This window comes from Camelus ferus, chromosome 18 (genome assembly GCF_009834535.1).
Source record: "Camelus ferus isolate YT-003-E chromosome 18, BCGSAC_Cfer_1.0, whole genome shotgun sequence".
Classification (NCBI taxonomy): Eukaryota; Metazoa; Chordata; class Mammalia; order Artiodactyla; family Camelidae; genus Camelus; species Camelus ferus.
In genome coordinates, this window is record NC_045713.1 from 21,430,439 (window position 1) to 21,446,941 (window position 16,503).

General features: G+C 60.2%; 1 protein-coding gene across 4 annotated transcripts in view; it reads right to left on the minus strand.

The window, feature by feature from the left end:
• The window catches only part of CACNA1H (calcium voltage-gated channel subunit alpha1 H), a 63,807-nt gene extending 50,204 nt beyond the window's left edge, over positions 1 to 13,603 (minus strand). For 3 of the 4 annotated variants that reach the window (XM_032460600.1, XM_032460598.1, XM_032460599.1), the window contains exons 1-2: positions 13,463 to 13,603; positions 12,861 to 13,177 (exon numbers count right to left, since the gene is read on the minus strand). In XM_032460600.1, coding sequence (XP_032316491.1) covers positions 12,861 to 13,159 — 299 coding nt within the window. In that variant the 5' untranslated portion in view covers positions 13,160 to 13,177; positions 13,463 to 13,603. The remainder of the gene's footprint in view (positions 1 to 12,860; positions 13,178 to 13,462) is intronic. The other variant, XM_032460601.1, reaches the window with a different exon arrangement.
• Positions 13,604 to 16,503: the final 2,900 nt, after the last annotated feature.

Below are 16,503 nucleotides of genomic sequence, written 5' to 3' on the forward strand. Positions count from 1 at the left end.
TGGAGGGGGTGGGACGGCAGTTAGCAGGGGCACCCTGGAAACAGGCATCCAAGGTGCCAGCTGGGGGGCAAGGGGTCTCTAATCTGGGAGCAGCCCTGAACACACTAAATCGCTTTATGTAACTCGGGCCATGCCAGTAAACCAGGAGCTGGGCTGGGGATTAGTGACAGGCGTTGCCACGGCAACCTAATTGATTAGTCGGAAACATGCCGTCTTTGGGAGCACGGCTCGGGCCTGGGCCTCGAGCTTCTCTGCAGAGGTAAAAGGAAACCCCAGAGATTCATTAGCAACAGGTTCCCATGGCAACTGCACCAAGCTCATTAATAATTTTTTTTATTCCAAGTGTGGGTGTTGAAATTCTCCAGAGGGCTGATGGAGGAATAGATGCTGGGCAAACACACGCCAGCTACTCCCACCTGCAGCCTGGCACCACTGGCCCAGGTCTGAGCACCGCCCCTCCCATGCACCCATCTGTGTGCCAGGATGTGGTTCCAACAGCTCCACTTGGATGGTCCATCGAAAGGAGATCCAGACCAGAAGCCCCACTCAACCCAGGACCCCTCTTCTAAACCCACTGGGCAGTTTTGCCTGACTCCCAAGGGGACGCCCCAGGAGCATCTGCAGGAGAGGAGACGAGTGCGTCCTGCTCACACAGTGGGCTCAGGCATGGGCTGGGTGTGATGTCCAGTGCCCACCAGCTGCCTCCTCTGGGACTACTGCCAAGGCCGTTGCAGATCCACTGGCTCAGAGACCCCAAGTCCAGGGGGCAAATGGACAGGAAGGAGGTGCTGTTTTGGAAAACGCTTTGGCATCTCAAACAATGTAACACGGTTCCCTATAACCCGGCAATTCCGCTCCTGGGTACATTCCCAACAGAACTCGGACACAACCGCTCACGGCAGCACCATTTATAGCAACCAAAAGGGGAGAACAGCCACGTCCACCAATCAACAAACAAGGAACACCATGTCCCACCACATCAGCCCTAAGAGGAGTGACGCACTGATGTGCTGGATGAGCCCCAAGGATGCAAAATCACAGACATTTCATGTGCGATCCCATTTCTGTGAAACGTCCAGAGCAGGCGCATCCAGAGACAGAATGCAGACTTGGGGAGGGGTGACCGCTGATAGGGAGGAGTGTCCTTTTTGGGTGATGAAAAAGTTCTGGAATTGACTAGAGTGACAGTTGCACAAACCTGACCACAGCAAAGACCAACAAATTGTGCATTTCACTGACTGGGCTGTACCGTGTGCATGTTACATTTCAACAAACTGAAAGAAAAAAGCGGGCGCCAGGGTCTGCCTGCCTGGGCTCCAAATCCCGGGGGCCATGCAGGGACCCACTCTGACCCTCACTTTCCTCACTGGTAGACAGAAGTCAGGTGCTGAAGTGCCCCTCCAGGGCTAAGACAGAGTGAAGAGCTCCTCATGGCAAACACAGTGAGCCCCAAGGTCAGAGGTGACCAGGCACCTGACCCACAGGGCCCTCCCAACTCCTGTGGGCAGGAACATGACCCAGGGCTCAGCACGGCCTTCTGGGGTGAGACACACCCAGGAGGAACCTGGCAACCCCATCCTGACCACACGAAGCGGCCTGCCCCCCATCCCCCAAGTCCTGGTGCCATCCAAGTGAGGAAATACACAAATGCAAGGAATCCCTGCCACTCAGTCAAGGTCCAGACCTGAATCTCAGGAACTAAGAGAAATCACGAGGACAGGGCAAGGCAGGGCAGGGCTGGGTGGGAAACCAGTAAAATACTGGACTCGGAGAGCGGGGTGTGGGTGCTGCCAGACCTCAGAGGGACCAGATGGGGAGTGGAGAGCATACGGTTTGCTCTCAGGAGAGGAGCTTGGTTCCACAGACCTCCAGGCCCAGACACCCCCTTTTTCTCTGCCTAGGCATCACCCTCACCAGCACCAACACCCAGAAGTCCACTGGGCTGACTAGCACTGAATGGAGGTGGGGTGGGGTGAGGCTGGACCCACTTTCCTGAGCCTACCCACCTCTGCCTGCAGGTCCTTGAGACAGTTCTGCCTCCCCCTCCTATTTAAGCGACCCAGATTTCAACAGTAGATCTTTCAAAGGTTCTGGAATAGCAAGGAAAACCCGCTTCTGAAACAAAAACCCTTGGTCTGGGGACTTGTTTTGTAAGTCTGTGCCCCAGGCTGACCGGCTGGCCATTCCTGACAGTTTCTGACTTCTAGAATGTTCCTCAGGACAGTGGTTCCTGCCCCCTGATCCTGCATCTGAGTACTCACAGCACTGCACTCAGCAAATGGGGGGTTGTTCCCAGGGAACCCAGGTCCCCACACTCAGCTGGCCTCCTCCTGCCTCAATCCCACCCAAGACGGTCCACCTGCCAGCACCTCTCATGTCTCCTGCCCCTGCTGGGGGACCTATCCTGCACCCCTGCCCACCTCCCAACAGGTCAGCTCCACCATCTGCACCCTTGTGTGGCCCCCCCTTCACCGTGGGGGAATCCTCCTTGTCCTAGAACTCCCACTGAACCAAACAACTCTAAAACCTGAGCCTGAGGGTGCTCCTGCGGGACTGAAGCTGCCAGAGCACCAGGCCTGCCACGCCCGAGGCACAGCACACAGCATCAGAGGGACGCAGCAGGCCCACTCCGCAAGCTGGGCCGGGCGGCTGCCCTGCCAGCAGCCCAGGACCTGGGACATGTTCTTGTCCATTTCGATGAGGTGCTAATGCAGGCTGACTCATCAGACCAAGGCCGCCTGGCGACTGCTTGAAAGACAAAGGGACGCAGCAGGCAGAACCACGTGGCCTCCACCCTTTCCGGTCGTTGCTGCCCTCACACCTTCCCAAAGGCTTCCTGTCCCTGTAGCAGGAGGGGCCCCACAGGGCTGGGCATCCAAGAAGCAGGCTAGCTGCTCAGTGGACCCTCCTGGCTACCCCTTCTTGGGAGTGCACCCAACGTGCACCCAGGCCCTGAGGCTCCTGCCCACCTCCAGATGCCCCCACACTTGTTTCCCTGTCTCCAAGCCAGGTCCCTGACCCCCATCCACCCTTCAGGGGGGCACCCGAGGCCCACATACCTGGCCTTCACACCCAGGCCCCGGCAGATTGTTCCCCAGCCCCATCCCACTGTCCACCCAGAACAGGCAATGGTCGATCTCAGCCATGACAGGACCTGGATCTCATCTGTCTGCGTGTCCCCTGCCCCCCTACACACAGCCAAGTGCTGCCCCAGAGCCCTGAACACAGTCCTAGGGCCATAGGAAGGAGCCTAGTAGCCTTGAGAGACCTGAGGCCAGTCCATGGGAACCTCCAAGAGCCAGGCCTGAAGCAGGGCACCCTAGAAATCTGTGAAAGCCCAGGGCTGGGCTCCAGCAGGGAAGGAGTGGATCCTGGGGGCGTCCAGCTCCGGTCCCAAGCCTGTCTCTTTCCTGGCCAGTTCGATGTGACAGCAGCTGGAGCCCAGACGCCTCCCAAAGTCCCTGCTGCTAGGCCAGGTCCCCATCTGGGAATCCAGCCCATCACCTGCCAGCCATTCATGCTGCACCCAGCAGGACACTCTTGGCTCAGCCAAGGGTCTCAATACAGAGCGAGGCGAGGCTGGACACCAAGGGCTCCCTTGGCAACCACTGCCCCTAAACTGTACCCTCCAGGAGCAGCAAGAAAGCCCCCAACGGCCCTCGAGTGAACAGGGGGTGCTCAGCAAGGACCCCAGACTCCCAGAGGGCTCTCTGCAGTCTGCACGCAGCAGAAAGGCACCTGAAGGACTGAGGTCGTGGACAGATACCCCCTCAGGGAAGCCCCCCAGGCTGGGGCAGGGGCAACCCCCCGGCACCCAAGACACCACCCTCAAAGTCTAACCAGGCCTCCCTGGTGACAAGACCTCCAAATGACTGATTTCACGGCTGGTTTTCCCTCTCCTGCTCCTCGTTGGAGAGCCTGACATGGGGCGGCTGGCGGGATTTATCCCAGGAGGGTCTGCCTCCTGTTAATACTTCCCACACCTCCCGCCTCTCCCTCTGGGGATACTGCACAGGGCAAGTCCAGGTGTTGGAGCTGGGGAGGGTCCCTCAAACAAAGCACCACAGACCAGTGGCGGGCGGCAGGGGCTTAAACCACAGCAACGTGTCCTCTCGCGATCTGGAAGTCAGGAGACCAAGATCAGGGTGTCAGCAGGCTGGTCCTTCTGGGGGCCATGAGCAGGGATCCATCCCAGGCCTCTCCCAGCCTCTGTTGTCTGTAGGACACCCTGGGTGTCCAAGGTGTATGACCGCATCACACAGCATCTGACTCTCTTTCACAGTCCAATTTCCTTTTCCTCCACCTTCAGGTGGCTTCTCCTTGCATCTGCTCCTCTTATGAGGACAAGAGGACAACCTGTCATAGGACTGAGACCCACCCCAGCCCAGACTGACCTCATCCTAACTTGACCACATCTGCAAAGACTCCATCTCCACATGAGGCCACGTTCTGAGGCTGCATGTGAATTTGGGGGACCCACTTGAGCCCGTGTACAAGCCTACACATGCCGGTTTGTGTGTATGATGTGCATGCCCCCCACAGCCACACCCCAGACACTGCACCCCAATGGGCGCAATGCCCCTCATGCTCTTTCCACCCTCAGTGCCCAACCTGCCTTCCCCCACCGCTCCCGGTACCCCCACCAGCCTGGCTGCTCTGCCCAGGCCTGCAGTGATGCCCCTAATCTAGGGCAGGGGGTCCACCTCTGCCAAGCTCCCAACCCTGCTACCCTCATGCCTGTTCTCTGTTCCCTTTGAGGGCTCCCTAGGGCCAGAGAGGACCAGTCCCACCCCAGGCCAGCACCAAGGGCAAAGCCCAGAGTGTGCACACTGCTCCAGGGGTCTGGCCCACTCCATGTCAACCACACAGGACTCAGGGGAGGTGGCTGTCCTGACCAACAGGTGGGCACCTCCTTACAGTCACAAGAACCATTGAGACCAAGGGCAAGATCAGCGGCAGCTGGCCCCAGACCTCCTGGGGTGCCTGGAAGGGGCTCATAGGTCACCCTAGTGGTGCCAAGTCAGCAGCCCAGGCCTAGCACCTGAGAACCTGAGGGGTAGGCTCCCCTATGGCATTGCCCAAAGGCCCTCAGTGGCCAAAGGAGGCCTAGAGCAGTCTGAGAAAGGCCCTCCCCTAGTTCACCAGTCTGGGAAAACCGAAGTCCAGGAGGTGACTTCACACACCAAGGCCCCTTAGCTTTGGAGCGGTGACCCTAGTGGCCCCAGCACTTGGGTGCAATGGGGCCCCAGCCTCTGATACCCTGACAGGGCCTGGAGCAGGAGGGGACCCCAAGCTCAGAGCCCACCCTCGCCTCCCTGCCGCGGACTTCAGGGACACAAGTTCTGTCCACCCCAGAAGTTCTACCACCTTCTAGAAAAATCCTCCTAGTCTTTCCATCCCTCCATTAATGCACCCAACGCTGCACACCCTCCATGCAGGCCAGGGTGAAGGGACCCTGGGGCAGGACTGGGCACTCTCAGAGCTGGGGAGGGGGCTGGGAGTGGGGCCGGTGGTCTGTGTCCCGATCAGCTTCCAATGCCTCTCACCAGCCGGCCTGAACTAAACTGCGTCCTTCACTCCCTGAACCAGGGCACTTGGCAAACCCTGCTCTGTCAGTGATGGAAAAGAAAATGGTGACATGAGAGAGAACCTGGGGCTCCACCCAGGCTAAGGAAGGGGCCGTAGACCTTCCTCCAGTGACCAGGATCCCCCAGGAATGTTGGAGGCCCTGGCCCCAGCCTCACTGGGTGGGGGGGTCCTGCCTCGAGGGATCATGCCCCACAAAGTGGTGTCAGGGTGGCCCCACCACAATCCTCAGGCCAGCAAGGGGCTGAGACACAACCACTCCCAACCAAGGGCTCCAACAGGTGCGGGCAGGTGGGCAGGAAGCGGAGAGGCCACTGCAGCCCAGAAAAGGGGTGTTGTCCTCACTGCATCAGCACACTGACCTCACCTGGAAGCCAGCTGGGGAGGGGTGCTGGCAGAGCCCAGAACAACGAGAGGACAGCGTGACCAAGCAGGCCAGCCGCTGCCTGGCAAGCGTCTTGGCACTGGTGCACGGTCAGGCTTTGCACAGTTCTAGGCAGGAGCACAGGGGCCATGCCCACCCAGGAGGATTGACCTGTCCCCCAGCTCCAAGTAGGCCAGGGGGCTGCTGGCCTCCTCCCTGCACCGTCAGCCAGCACACCAGCCCCTGAGCAGCCCCCAAGCATCACCACCCACCCAGCCCACCTCTGCCCCTCACCCAGCCACAAACGCGTTCATTAACATCAGCTCCCTATGTGCCTGAGTGGTTCAGGCGAGCCATGCTGGGTGCTGAGGCCTGGCCCAAGGCCCGTGCAGGAGGGAGACCTGACACCAGACAGGGCTAGAGGCATACTTGCACCAGTCTAGACCGACTGGAAGGGAGGGGGCTGGTCTTACCCAGGGCAGTCCCTGCAGAGGGGGTTCTAGATCCTCTCTCTGCCAGCGCTGTCCCCTACTTCAGCAAAGAGAGAAGGGGTTGGGGGTTGGGGGCTGCTCTGGGACACTGCCTTGATCCACATCAGCATCACACTTAGGAAGGGGAGTCTCCCAGAGCCCCTGAAATCCCCACACATCCAAGAGCTGCTTGTGGCCATGGAGGGGTGGGCTGCTCACACCACGAGGATCCCTGCTCCCCACTGAACCCCAGTAGCACAGAGATTTGGCAGCGTCCCCACCAGCACGCTCTAATTTAGCACATTCATCAATTGTCCCCACTAATCAGAGCTCCAGGCTCCTCCAGCACCGCCGACACCCTGCTCCTCCCTGCAACAGAGGGGCAAGCGCCCCAGGGGCCCAGGACACCAGTGCCCTTGCACACGCCTGTCAGGCCACACAGGACACCTCTTGGAGGTGTTTGTGTGTTCAGCGGGGCTCCTCCTGAGCAAGATGACGACGAGCCACTACTCACTCTGTGAAGACAGCGTGGCAGAGCGGCCCCCATCTGTCATCCACGGCGGGCGCAGTGCTCTGGGGACGGTGCCCAAACTCGCTGCCAACTCTCAAGGGCTGAGCTGCTTCCCCCTGAGACCCGTCCTGCCTGGGCTCTCCCTGACGTCCACCAGGGAGCCGGGCCCTAAATCACTCCCCACATCTGCCAGAATGGGCGAGCGCCTGTCTTTAACTTCCCGCTTGGAATTTCAACCGAGGCCCCAGTGACTCAGAGGTGTTCCCAGTTCTGACAAGGTTAACCGTTGAGAGGAGGAGAGAGCAACTGGTCTTTTGTGCCTCTGAGTTAAATACCCACTTGCAGAAAGCGGAGGGAAAAAAATTCCTAACTCTGTTGCAAGTGCTGCCATCTCCTTCCCAGGCGGTCTCTTGCAGGCAAGGACACATGTGTGACACCCACATACATGAAACTAACATACTACCCGCCTGACCTTGACTGCTGGGCCAAGGTCTAGACTCTAGAGCCTGAGACGGGCTGCCTTGGATTCATCCTTCCAGTGTTTGACAGGCTGGCCCATCCCCCACATTCCTTCACATCCTGACCCTGGAACGGAGAGTCTCGAGTCTCGTGCCAGCAGCTCCAGGGAGCCGCTGCCTTGCCCAGTGCTGCTGGAAGGCGCAGGGAGCGCCCAAACTACCTCTGAGCGCTCTGCTGTGCCAGAGGGCGCCCACAGCCTGCTGCAGTCAGATCGGTGCTTGGGTGGTCAGAATGTCATTCTCGCTGCATCCAAGAGCTTGCCCTGAAGGGCTGGCACCAGCCTTGTCCTCACCTCGGGCCACTGATGCTGCAGGACTCTCCATCTACCCTCTCCTCAACGTCTCCCCAAGCCTGGTCCCAATGCCATCCCTCCCTCAAGGAATGAGCCCCAATCCCAGCTGGAGGCAGACCCACCCTCTGAGACCACAAGCCAGCCCATCACCCACCCACCACGCTCACAGGTCTTTCCTGGTCTCCCTCCCCATGGCCCAGTCTGCCCCTCCTCACCTTCACTTCACAGGACACCCTCCACCTGCTCCAGCTACATGGACACATCTTACCTGCCTCAGGGCCTCTGCACATGCCATTCCTCTGCCTAGAACACTCCTGCTCTACATCCACCCTCTCTCCAGGTCTCCTCCCCTGATAGGCCTCTGTGTCCATCGAGCAGACAGCCTCCTTGGCTCCCAGCCCCCAACAGCCTTCATCTAGCTTATCCCGCCCAAGCACCGACAACACGATCATGCTGGCCACACTGGGTACACAGTGGAAGTTTGCCAAGTCCAGGGCATGCCTGCTGGGAGAACCCCGCGGGCCCAGCACAGAGCTCAGACCTGGAGAGGTTTGTATAGTGAGGCCACCCACCAGTGAGCCTTCACAGGAGCCCCTGCTCAGCTCCGCACCACTCTCCCTGCCCCCAGAACATCCCCAGGGTCCAGCTGGGCAGCAGATGTGGGGGCGGGGGCCACACTTGGCCTCACTGTGCCACACACACAGCACTTAATCAGCGCATTCTGGCCTCTGCCAACTAATCAGGCCACCAGTAAGCTGGAGAGACACCAACTGTTTGCCTGGATCAGGGCCCTGTAGGTGCCCGGGTGGGGCATGGAGCAAGGCTAGAAGTCTAGGCCACTTTGGAGAGTGGGGCTCAGCCAGGACCCTTCCTGGGCAGTCTCTGAGGAAGGGATACAGCACTGAGGGAGGGACACAGCCAGGGCCCTCCTGGGCAGGCAAATCCTAGCTCATGCGAATTCCCCCTTCTACACCCCACCTGCCCCAAGGCCTTCTTGTTCCTTCTCATATCTACCCAAAAGGCCCAGCCCAGCCTAGCCTCATCTCCTCCAGGAAGCCTTCCTGAGCACAGAAACTAGAAGAATGACGCAGCACAGTCCCACTCTTAACTCAGGGATCAAGGAGAGCTCAGGCCCATGTCAAAGGCCCCACACCCCGAGCAACCACCCCACCTCCTGCAGGTGCTCAGGGATCTACCTCTTCACTGTTGCCCTTCCCACCTCTCAGGGGAAATGCCCCCTTCCCCAGGAAGCCCACCTACCACGAACTCCTATCTCAGCAGGAGATGTCTACTTCCACCCTCCTCCCCAGCCTGGGGCACACAATTGGTGCTCAGCATGAACAACACATGCCCTCAGAACATGAGGCGACAGCAGGGAAACATGCAGCTCCCCACAGGGGCACAGCTGGCCTCGCAGACACACACACTTTGCAACTCCTTTCTTTTCCAGTCAGAGTAAGTTGAGGCGGCCTCATTAGCACCAGAACACTGGGGAGCCCAGGGCCCCCGCGCAGACACACAGGCCCACCAGCCTGGAGGTGTGAGGCCCCCAGTCTGGGCACGGCGGCCTGAGGACTCCAGGTCCAGGGAAATAAACACACATCAGAATCAGGATGACAGGCCCAGGATGAGAAGCAGGTGCTGAGGTGGGGAGGGGGTTCAGAGGCGGAAGCACCCCTGGGGCCTGTGCTCCACAAGTGCTCAGGGGTCATGGCCATGGGGTCAGGAAGGTGAGGGGGACATGAAACGTCCACTCAGAGGGGGTTCTGGGGGCAGGTGAGAGCAGATGGGAGTCTGCCCTTTTCCACGTCGATGCCCCGTGTGTCCTCACTGGGACACCCACGCCGCCAGGAACCCAGGCACTGGCAGCAACCACAGAACAAGTGGTACAACAGTCCAGGGCACTGATTTTTACAAGATGCCTTCAAGGACCTGGACTCGTCAGCCTCACCTCCCTTCTGGGCAGGGCTCTGCCAAATACAGACCCGAGTCGGGTTGGGCTCACCCAGCTCTGTCCTCCAGCAGCCTCGTGACCTTGCTACGTCCTTTGTCTTCCCCGAGTCCTGTGCCTGGGGAATTCGGTACCCAGTCCCTAGGACACACCTCCTGGAGGTGTTCACCATCCCCAAGCCCCCAAGGACCTCCCAGCCACCTCCTGGTCTCCACACCTCCCCACAGGGGTACAAAGCTGGCCTCCATGGCTCACACAGGGACCGCGGCAGGGCTCCCTTCCCAGCCAGTAAGCATCCCTGGGAGGCCCCGCCCGGCCTGGGTGCTGGGACGCGGCAGCTGCATCACAGGCAGCACCGAGTCAAGAACCCCGGGGGAGCCCGGGCAGAACACAACCCAGCCGTGCGGGCTACAACACATAGATCCCACCCACCTTCCTCTATAAATAAACCTGTGTAGGAGAAACAGCACTCGCCCCAAAAGTTCTAGCACAATTATATTTTCAAAAAGCAAAATAAATCAACACAGATAAGGGCCATCCTTGGAAGCTCCTTTGCGTGGATCCGATACCCCTTAAGGTAAAAACAGAGCACATGTGTTTATTTGTGTGGGGGGCCATCTACGTGGGGGTTCCAGAAAGCCCAGGGCTTAAGGAAGGCCTCTTCCTGTGTTCTAATTGCCAATCAAATCCCGCCTAGGGACTGGGCTCAGAGGACATCCGCTGGGACTCTGCCAGCCTCTGGGGAGCGAGGAGTTGTATTATGGAGTGTGGGTTCACAGAGCAAACCCAATTATCCCATTTCCCTCTACAAGTTTACCTTCTGCAGCAGAAGAGGCTCCAGGCAAGGACGGTGGGCACTGCCAATGTGACATCCACCTGCAGAGAGTAAAACGGCGACCAAGGCCAAGGCACATCCTTGGGCAGAGCAAAGCAGACACCATGCAGTCCCTGGAAAACCAGACTACCCGCTGCACCCCTGCCTCTCACAAGGCTGCCCCTCCCGACTCCCAGGAATCCGAAGCGCTCTGGAAAGCCCTGCTGAGGCCCATGGGCTTCCCCAAGGTCCCCACCTGTCCAGCACACAGGCTTATTTTAGTTTCTCTCTGTAGCCAATGCACCCCCGCACCAGGGTCTGGCATTTGCTAGAGATCAGCAGCCGTCCCTGTACGCCAGGGGCCTGACAAGCCCACCCTACTCAACAGAGGCATAATTTCCACGGGCTAGCCATGGTAAAATGATCCTGGACCTGCACTCCTTCACGCCACTGCCAGTCAGAAGGGATGCTCTCCCGGGCTGAGGGCCCTCCTCCTCCTGCTCCTGGCATTTTCCTGCTCCTAGGGATGCAGGACATCCTCCTCCTGGGGTCACAAGAAGCCCAGAGACAGGGATACCAGCAGGTAGCCCCAACAGCCCCATCCCCATACCCCCTGGGCCTCATCCCACCTGCCTGCGGCATCCCCTCCAGCTCCCCTAAACTAAGTAACACAAACCACCTTGTTAGACGTCCCAAAGGACGCAACCTACCCTAAACACCCAGAATACAGGGTCAGGCTCAAAGACTCCCTCAGCAGCCAGCAAAGGAACAGAACAGCCAGACAAGGGGGTTGTCAGGAGAGAGAAAGTGCAGGCCCCACTGGGCTTCTTCTCTATCTGGTCTCTGCACACGCCTGGAAATAACGGATATGCTGGGAGGGCGGCCTCCAGTCCCAAAGCCTTACGGGACTCATCTCGACACTTAACCACCTCACCCAGCCAGGCCACCTTCCTGCCAAAACGACGGAGCTGTCATCTCCAGGCTGGGTTCTGGAGAGAAGACAAGCCTACAGCCACCCTGCAGGGACAGCCTGGCAGCTGCTGGGGTGGAGGGTGGGGGGAGAGGGCAAGACCACCCAGGAGCTGGGGGACAAAGGCAGGCAGTGGAGTCTACTGTCATGCTGGGGTGGCCCTCAGGCCACCACCCTCCACCGGGACCACAATGACCCCCTTCAACCTGACTCTGCACAAGTTTAGATTTCAGAGAAAAAAAACACGGTTTGTTACTTTTCCGGTACAGATTCCTCTTTTATGTGTGATACTTGCACAGTTAAACACACAAGGTAGGAAAAACACATACACCCATTGCTCATTCCGTCTGTCTCCATGCAGAAAAAGTTCACCGGCAAGGTCCCGCCTCTGTCAGCCTCTTTTTGGCACCCCTACACCCTGGACACCCAATCCTTCCAGGCCAAGAAGCGGGAATGCCCAGAGCCCACGACCCAGCCACCTGGCAACCAGGTCCCTGGGGCCAGTGGGAGAACCAACTGGGACAGAATGAACCAAGGCCTGCTGACAGTCCCTAAAGCTGCCTGCTGGGGGCCACCAGACCTACTACCTGCGTCCCAGAAATGCCCCATGCCCGACCCAGCTCTGCTCCGGAACCTTCTCTGAAAGTCTGTGTCGCTTTCACCAGGAGCAGAAAGGATGGCCCTTTCCTCTCCGGCTAGCGGAGCACCAGGAGAAGGAACACCAGTGTGCCAGTGCGCGGTGCCAGCTGCCTCCCTGCCCCCCACCCCCCAGCTGCGCATGACTTAAATCAGCCCCAACACCGAGTTCAGCCTGGAAAGGCGAGTTCACAACAAACGTCACCGACTCTCTCCGGGGAAAACGAACAGCAAGAGCGCACAGCTTCCCGGCCTCCAGGGTCTCCCGGGCGCTCCAAGGCGCAAGGCTCAGGGTGAAAACTTTGCTTCTTTACCGAGGTCCCGCCAGCCTCCCCTTCCCCAGCGAGGGTCCTGCCTCAGGCCAGACATTCAGTAAGCCAAGAGGGGAGAATTCCCATCCAGACCTGCACTCATGGGGGCGCAGAGAGTTCCGACCTCCCTTCTCTACCAACCCCTCTCCACTCCAAGCCCGCGGTGGCCTCGACGCTTCTCTTCCACCCACTCGTCCCAAGGTGGCTCCGGAGCGGGGACACCCCATTCGGATCACAGGAGCCGCCCCCGCCGCCCCGCAAAGCGCAGCCCGCGGCCGCCTCTCTCGGAGGAGCGCTATCCTCGCGCCTCTGTCCTGCGCACTCAGCCTGCGCTGGGTCCAACGAGGCCGGGCGTGGGAGGTACACGCGAATGGGGTCCCGCGCACGGGACTCCCAAGCCCCGGATCCCTACACCCCGACAACCCGAGAAGGATATGGGTTGCAGACCAGCCGGAGACACCAGCTGCGCGGCCGCGTGGTCTGCCCGAGGCAGAAGAAGACAGTAGCCGCCAGTGCCGGGTACGGGACGGGCTGCTCTTCGTCGGCTCCCAGGTCCGCGCCCCGCTCGGCCGCCGGGCTCTCGGGGGGCGACGCACCAGACCCCGACCCCCGCTCCGCGTCTGGCCCCGGCGCCTCAGGGCTCGCCCGGGACGCCCCCGCCGCTGTTGCCGGGCCCGGGGCGGGCGCGCCCAGGGGCACTCGGACCTCGTCGGCAGCCAGCGCGCCCTCGGTCATGGTGGCGGCGGGCAGCACCTGCGGGGGACAGGCGGTGACCGGGTCCCGGGAACGACACCCTAGCCCGCCTCGGGCGGAGCGGATCCCCGGGAACAGCCGCGGCTGCCGGGATGTCTTTGTCTTTTCTCATTAGAGACAAATGCGCCCCCCGCCCCCGCCCGCCCCCTCCCTCCCGCGAGGGCTGAGAGGCCCCTCCCCCACCGCCGGGACGGGGGCGGGCGCCTGAGGGGCTCCCTCGCGGGCTGCCTCAAGTTGAAGAGGGTCCCGGCGCACAGTGGGGCGCGCGTCCTCGCCGCGTCTCACCTCGCTCCGGCAGCCGGCTGCGTCCCCGAGGGCATCGCCCGGGCGGCGCGGTCACCGCAGACCCGGCAAGGCGCTCGGCCCCGGGTAGAGAGCCGCCGCCCCCGGCCCGCGCCCCCGGCCCGCCGCCTCCCGCTCGCGCTGCGGTTCCCGCTCCGGCTGGCCTGGCGGCGACGGCGGCGGCCCAGCGCAGAGGGGTCCGCGGGGCGGACGGGCGCGGAGCGGGGGGCGCGGGGGGTGCGGGCCGGGTGGCGGGGCGGAGACCGAGCCGTGAGCCTGTCCGCCCGCGGCGCAGGAAACTTCGGAGTGAGCCACGGACTGGGCGGGGGTGGGGCGGGGCCGGCGCGGGGGGCGGGGCCGGGCGGGGGGCTTCGGGAGGGGCTGCTCGGGTTCGGAGGCGCGCGCGCGAGCCGCCCCTCCCCCGTAGCGGAGGGCGCCCCGCCCCCCACCGGGGAGGGCGGAGCTGGGACCGCCCGCGCCCCCCGCTGCGCCCCCACCCTCCCTCTCTAGGCGCTCGGGGCGCCAGGGGGCGCTCGCGGAGAAGCTTGGCGGGGGCGGGGGAGCGGCGCCGGCGTCTTCCCCGCCCCCAACTGCGGGGGCGGCCGGAGTCGCGGAGGCGGGCCCTCCCCCTCTTCGCCCCGGCGCACGCCCCAGTACCTCCGCGCAGTGGGCGGGGGTCGGCGAGGGGGCGGGGCCGGCGGCCTTGACCGCGGCCTGAGTGCCCCTCCCCCTCCGCATGTGTGTCCTGGGTGTGACCGTGCCCGTGTGATGTGCTGCTGTATCCGTGGGTGGGATTCTAGGTACTCGAGCATCCGCATTCCCCCCCAACATACACACGCACGCGCGCGCGCGCGCACAAGCGCACCTATGGCAGCTTCTGCGAACTTGTCCCTTGCCCAGCCCCCTCCTGGGTCAAGACCTGTAGGACTTTGGGGAAGGGGCCAGGCTCTCCTGCAGCCCCTCGCTCCGGCACTGAAATGCATGAGGGACAGAGCACCGACTCCTGTGCTTCGGGGTCCCACCCTGGCTCCTTGGCCCTTGAGGTTCTGCCAGGCTTTTCACTTCTCCACGACCACCAGTCTGCTGGCTCCTGGTGCATGCGTTCTGGGGCTGGGCAGGGAGAGCAGCCCCTGAGGGGCTTCTCCCTTACTCCTTACAAGCCCACTTAGGGTGGAAGAGAGACCCCACTTCCCCTGGACAAAGAGCAGGGAGGCTGGTCCACACATGTCGACTCCAGGAGCCTTGGGCCTCACCATAAGCTCTGTGGCGGTGGTGGGTGGGAGAGCCTCGGGCCCCAAACTTGGAGAGGCTCTGGCAAGATCATTGGCATACTGGGCTTCCCCACCTGCATGGTGACATTGCACAGAGTGTAGCCAGGATGGGTTGGACATGCTGTTCCTGGAGAAGGAAAGGCCCCAGGAGGCCCTGTACCCTCCCAGACCTTTGGGATCTGGGGTAAGACCCCGGAAGGCAGGACCATGGCAGATCCCATGCAGATTCCAGGAGGTGTCCTGCACTGGCCAGTCATGGCTCAGCAGCACCTTCTCTTGTGTATGTGAACTTTTCAAGAAAAAGAAAACATTTACTCTATTTTAGTACTACTACTTAGCAGTGGAGGGCCATGGTCAGTAATTAAGGCCCTCAAAGAGCAATTAGTGCCCCAGCCACCTACAAGGGGGACCAGGAAAGCCCTAGGATTCAGCCCTGCAATAAAGCTTGCAAGGGTAGGTCAGACAGGAGCGCCTCAGCAGGATCCTGGGCAGGGGTCACCTGGACCTCCTGATCCTTTTCATACTGCCCATCTCATTAAAAGTTAAGGTGAAGCTCAAAATTGGTTCTAGCTGGGGGCTGTTAGTGATTTGTTGGACAAAAATTAGTGGGAGGTCAACAGTGTGTCAGGCCCTTGCACGGAACTGGGGATGCAGTGACGGTAACCAGTACAGGCCCTGTCCTTTGTCCCTTGGAGCTTCATTCCAGCCAGGAGGCAGCCACAAACAAGTCTGTGAATAAAGGAAGAAAACAGTTATAAGCTGTGTTAAGTGCCAAGGAGAGCCAAGATAGGGGACAGAGGATTTATTTTAGGACAATAAAGCAACTGGAGAGAAGTAGGGGGTTCTTCCCAGCAGTGAGAGCAGCCTGTGCAAAAGCCCTGTGGCAGGCAGGAGAGAGCTGAAGAGCAGGAATAAGCTGAGATAGCCTGGGGCCAGGCAGTGGGCCAGCTGCTAAGTCGGGTTGGAAGGAAGGGGAGGACAGGACAGGAGTTCCCACAGGGCCCCATGGTGCAGGGAATTCTAAATGTGACAAACTGTCACCCTCCTCAGTCACATTCTGTCCTTCAGAGGTCTACAGAAGGCACAGGGCATGGATGTTTTAAATAAGCATTATTTTTTAAAGACAGCATCTCTAAACTGACAAAGCCTGTAGCCTTCAGGTATTCTGTGGCCCATTTATAGACCTGTGAGGCCGCAGAGATACTGGAGGGGCGTTGTCGAACTCAAGGTCTTGGAAGGAGACCTCCTCCCACCACCTTCCACTCCAGCAGCCCATCCAAGAACCTTGTCCTCGAAGGCTCCGAGTCCCCTGGGCCAATACTCACTGACTCTGTGTGGGTGGCATCTGATCAGCAGGCTCAGCCCTGAGGCTCAAACCTGAGCTCTTCAGCCAGAGGGGGCTGCTCAGCACTGGACACAGCCTCACCCTCCAGACGGGAAATGAAGAACAGATCGTGGATTGATATGAAATGAGAAAATGGCATTAGAAACAATGAAGCAGTAATATGTTCACATCGCTAGAAAGGAATGTTGGAGAGATGAGCATAGGACAATTTGGAAATTGGCATTAAAAATATTTAATTGAACTGTACAGAGTGTTCAGGTTTTTTTTTTAATCCTCCTGGCCTCTGGAAAATTTGGTTCTGCTTTTTCTATTTCCTCATTTTGTTTTGTTTTGTTTATTAAGTGCAAAGCTTCTTCTTGACAAAACTGGAGTGAGGGGAAAATGGCCCATTGGTTCAGCCAGTGGGAAGTAGAAACCAGAGAACCCCT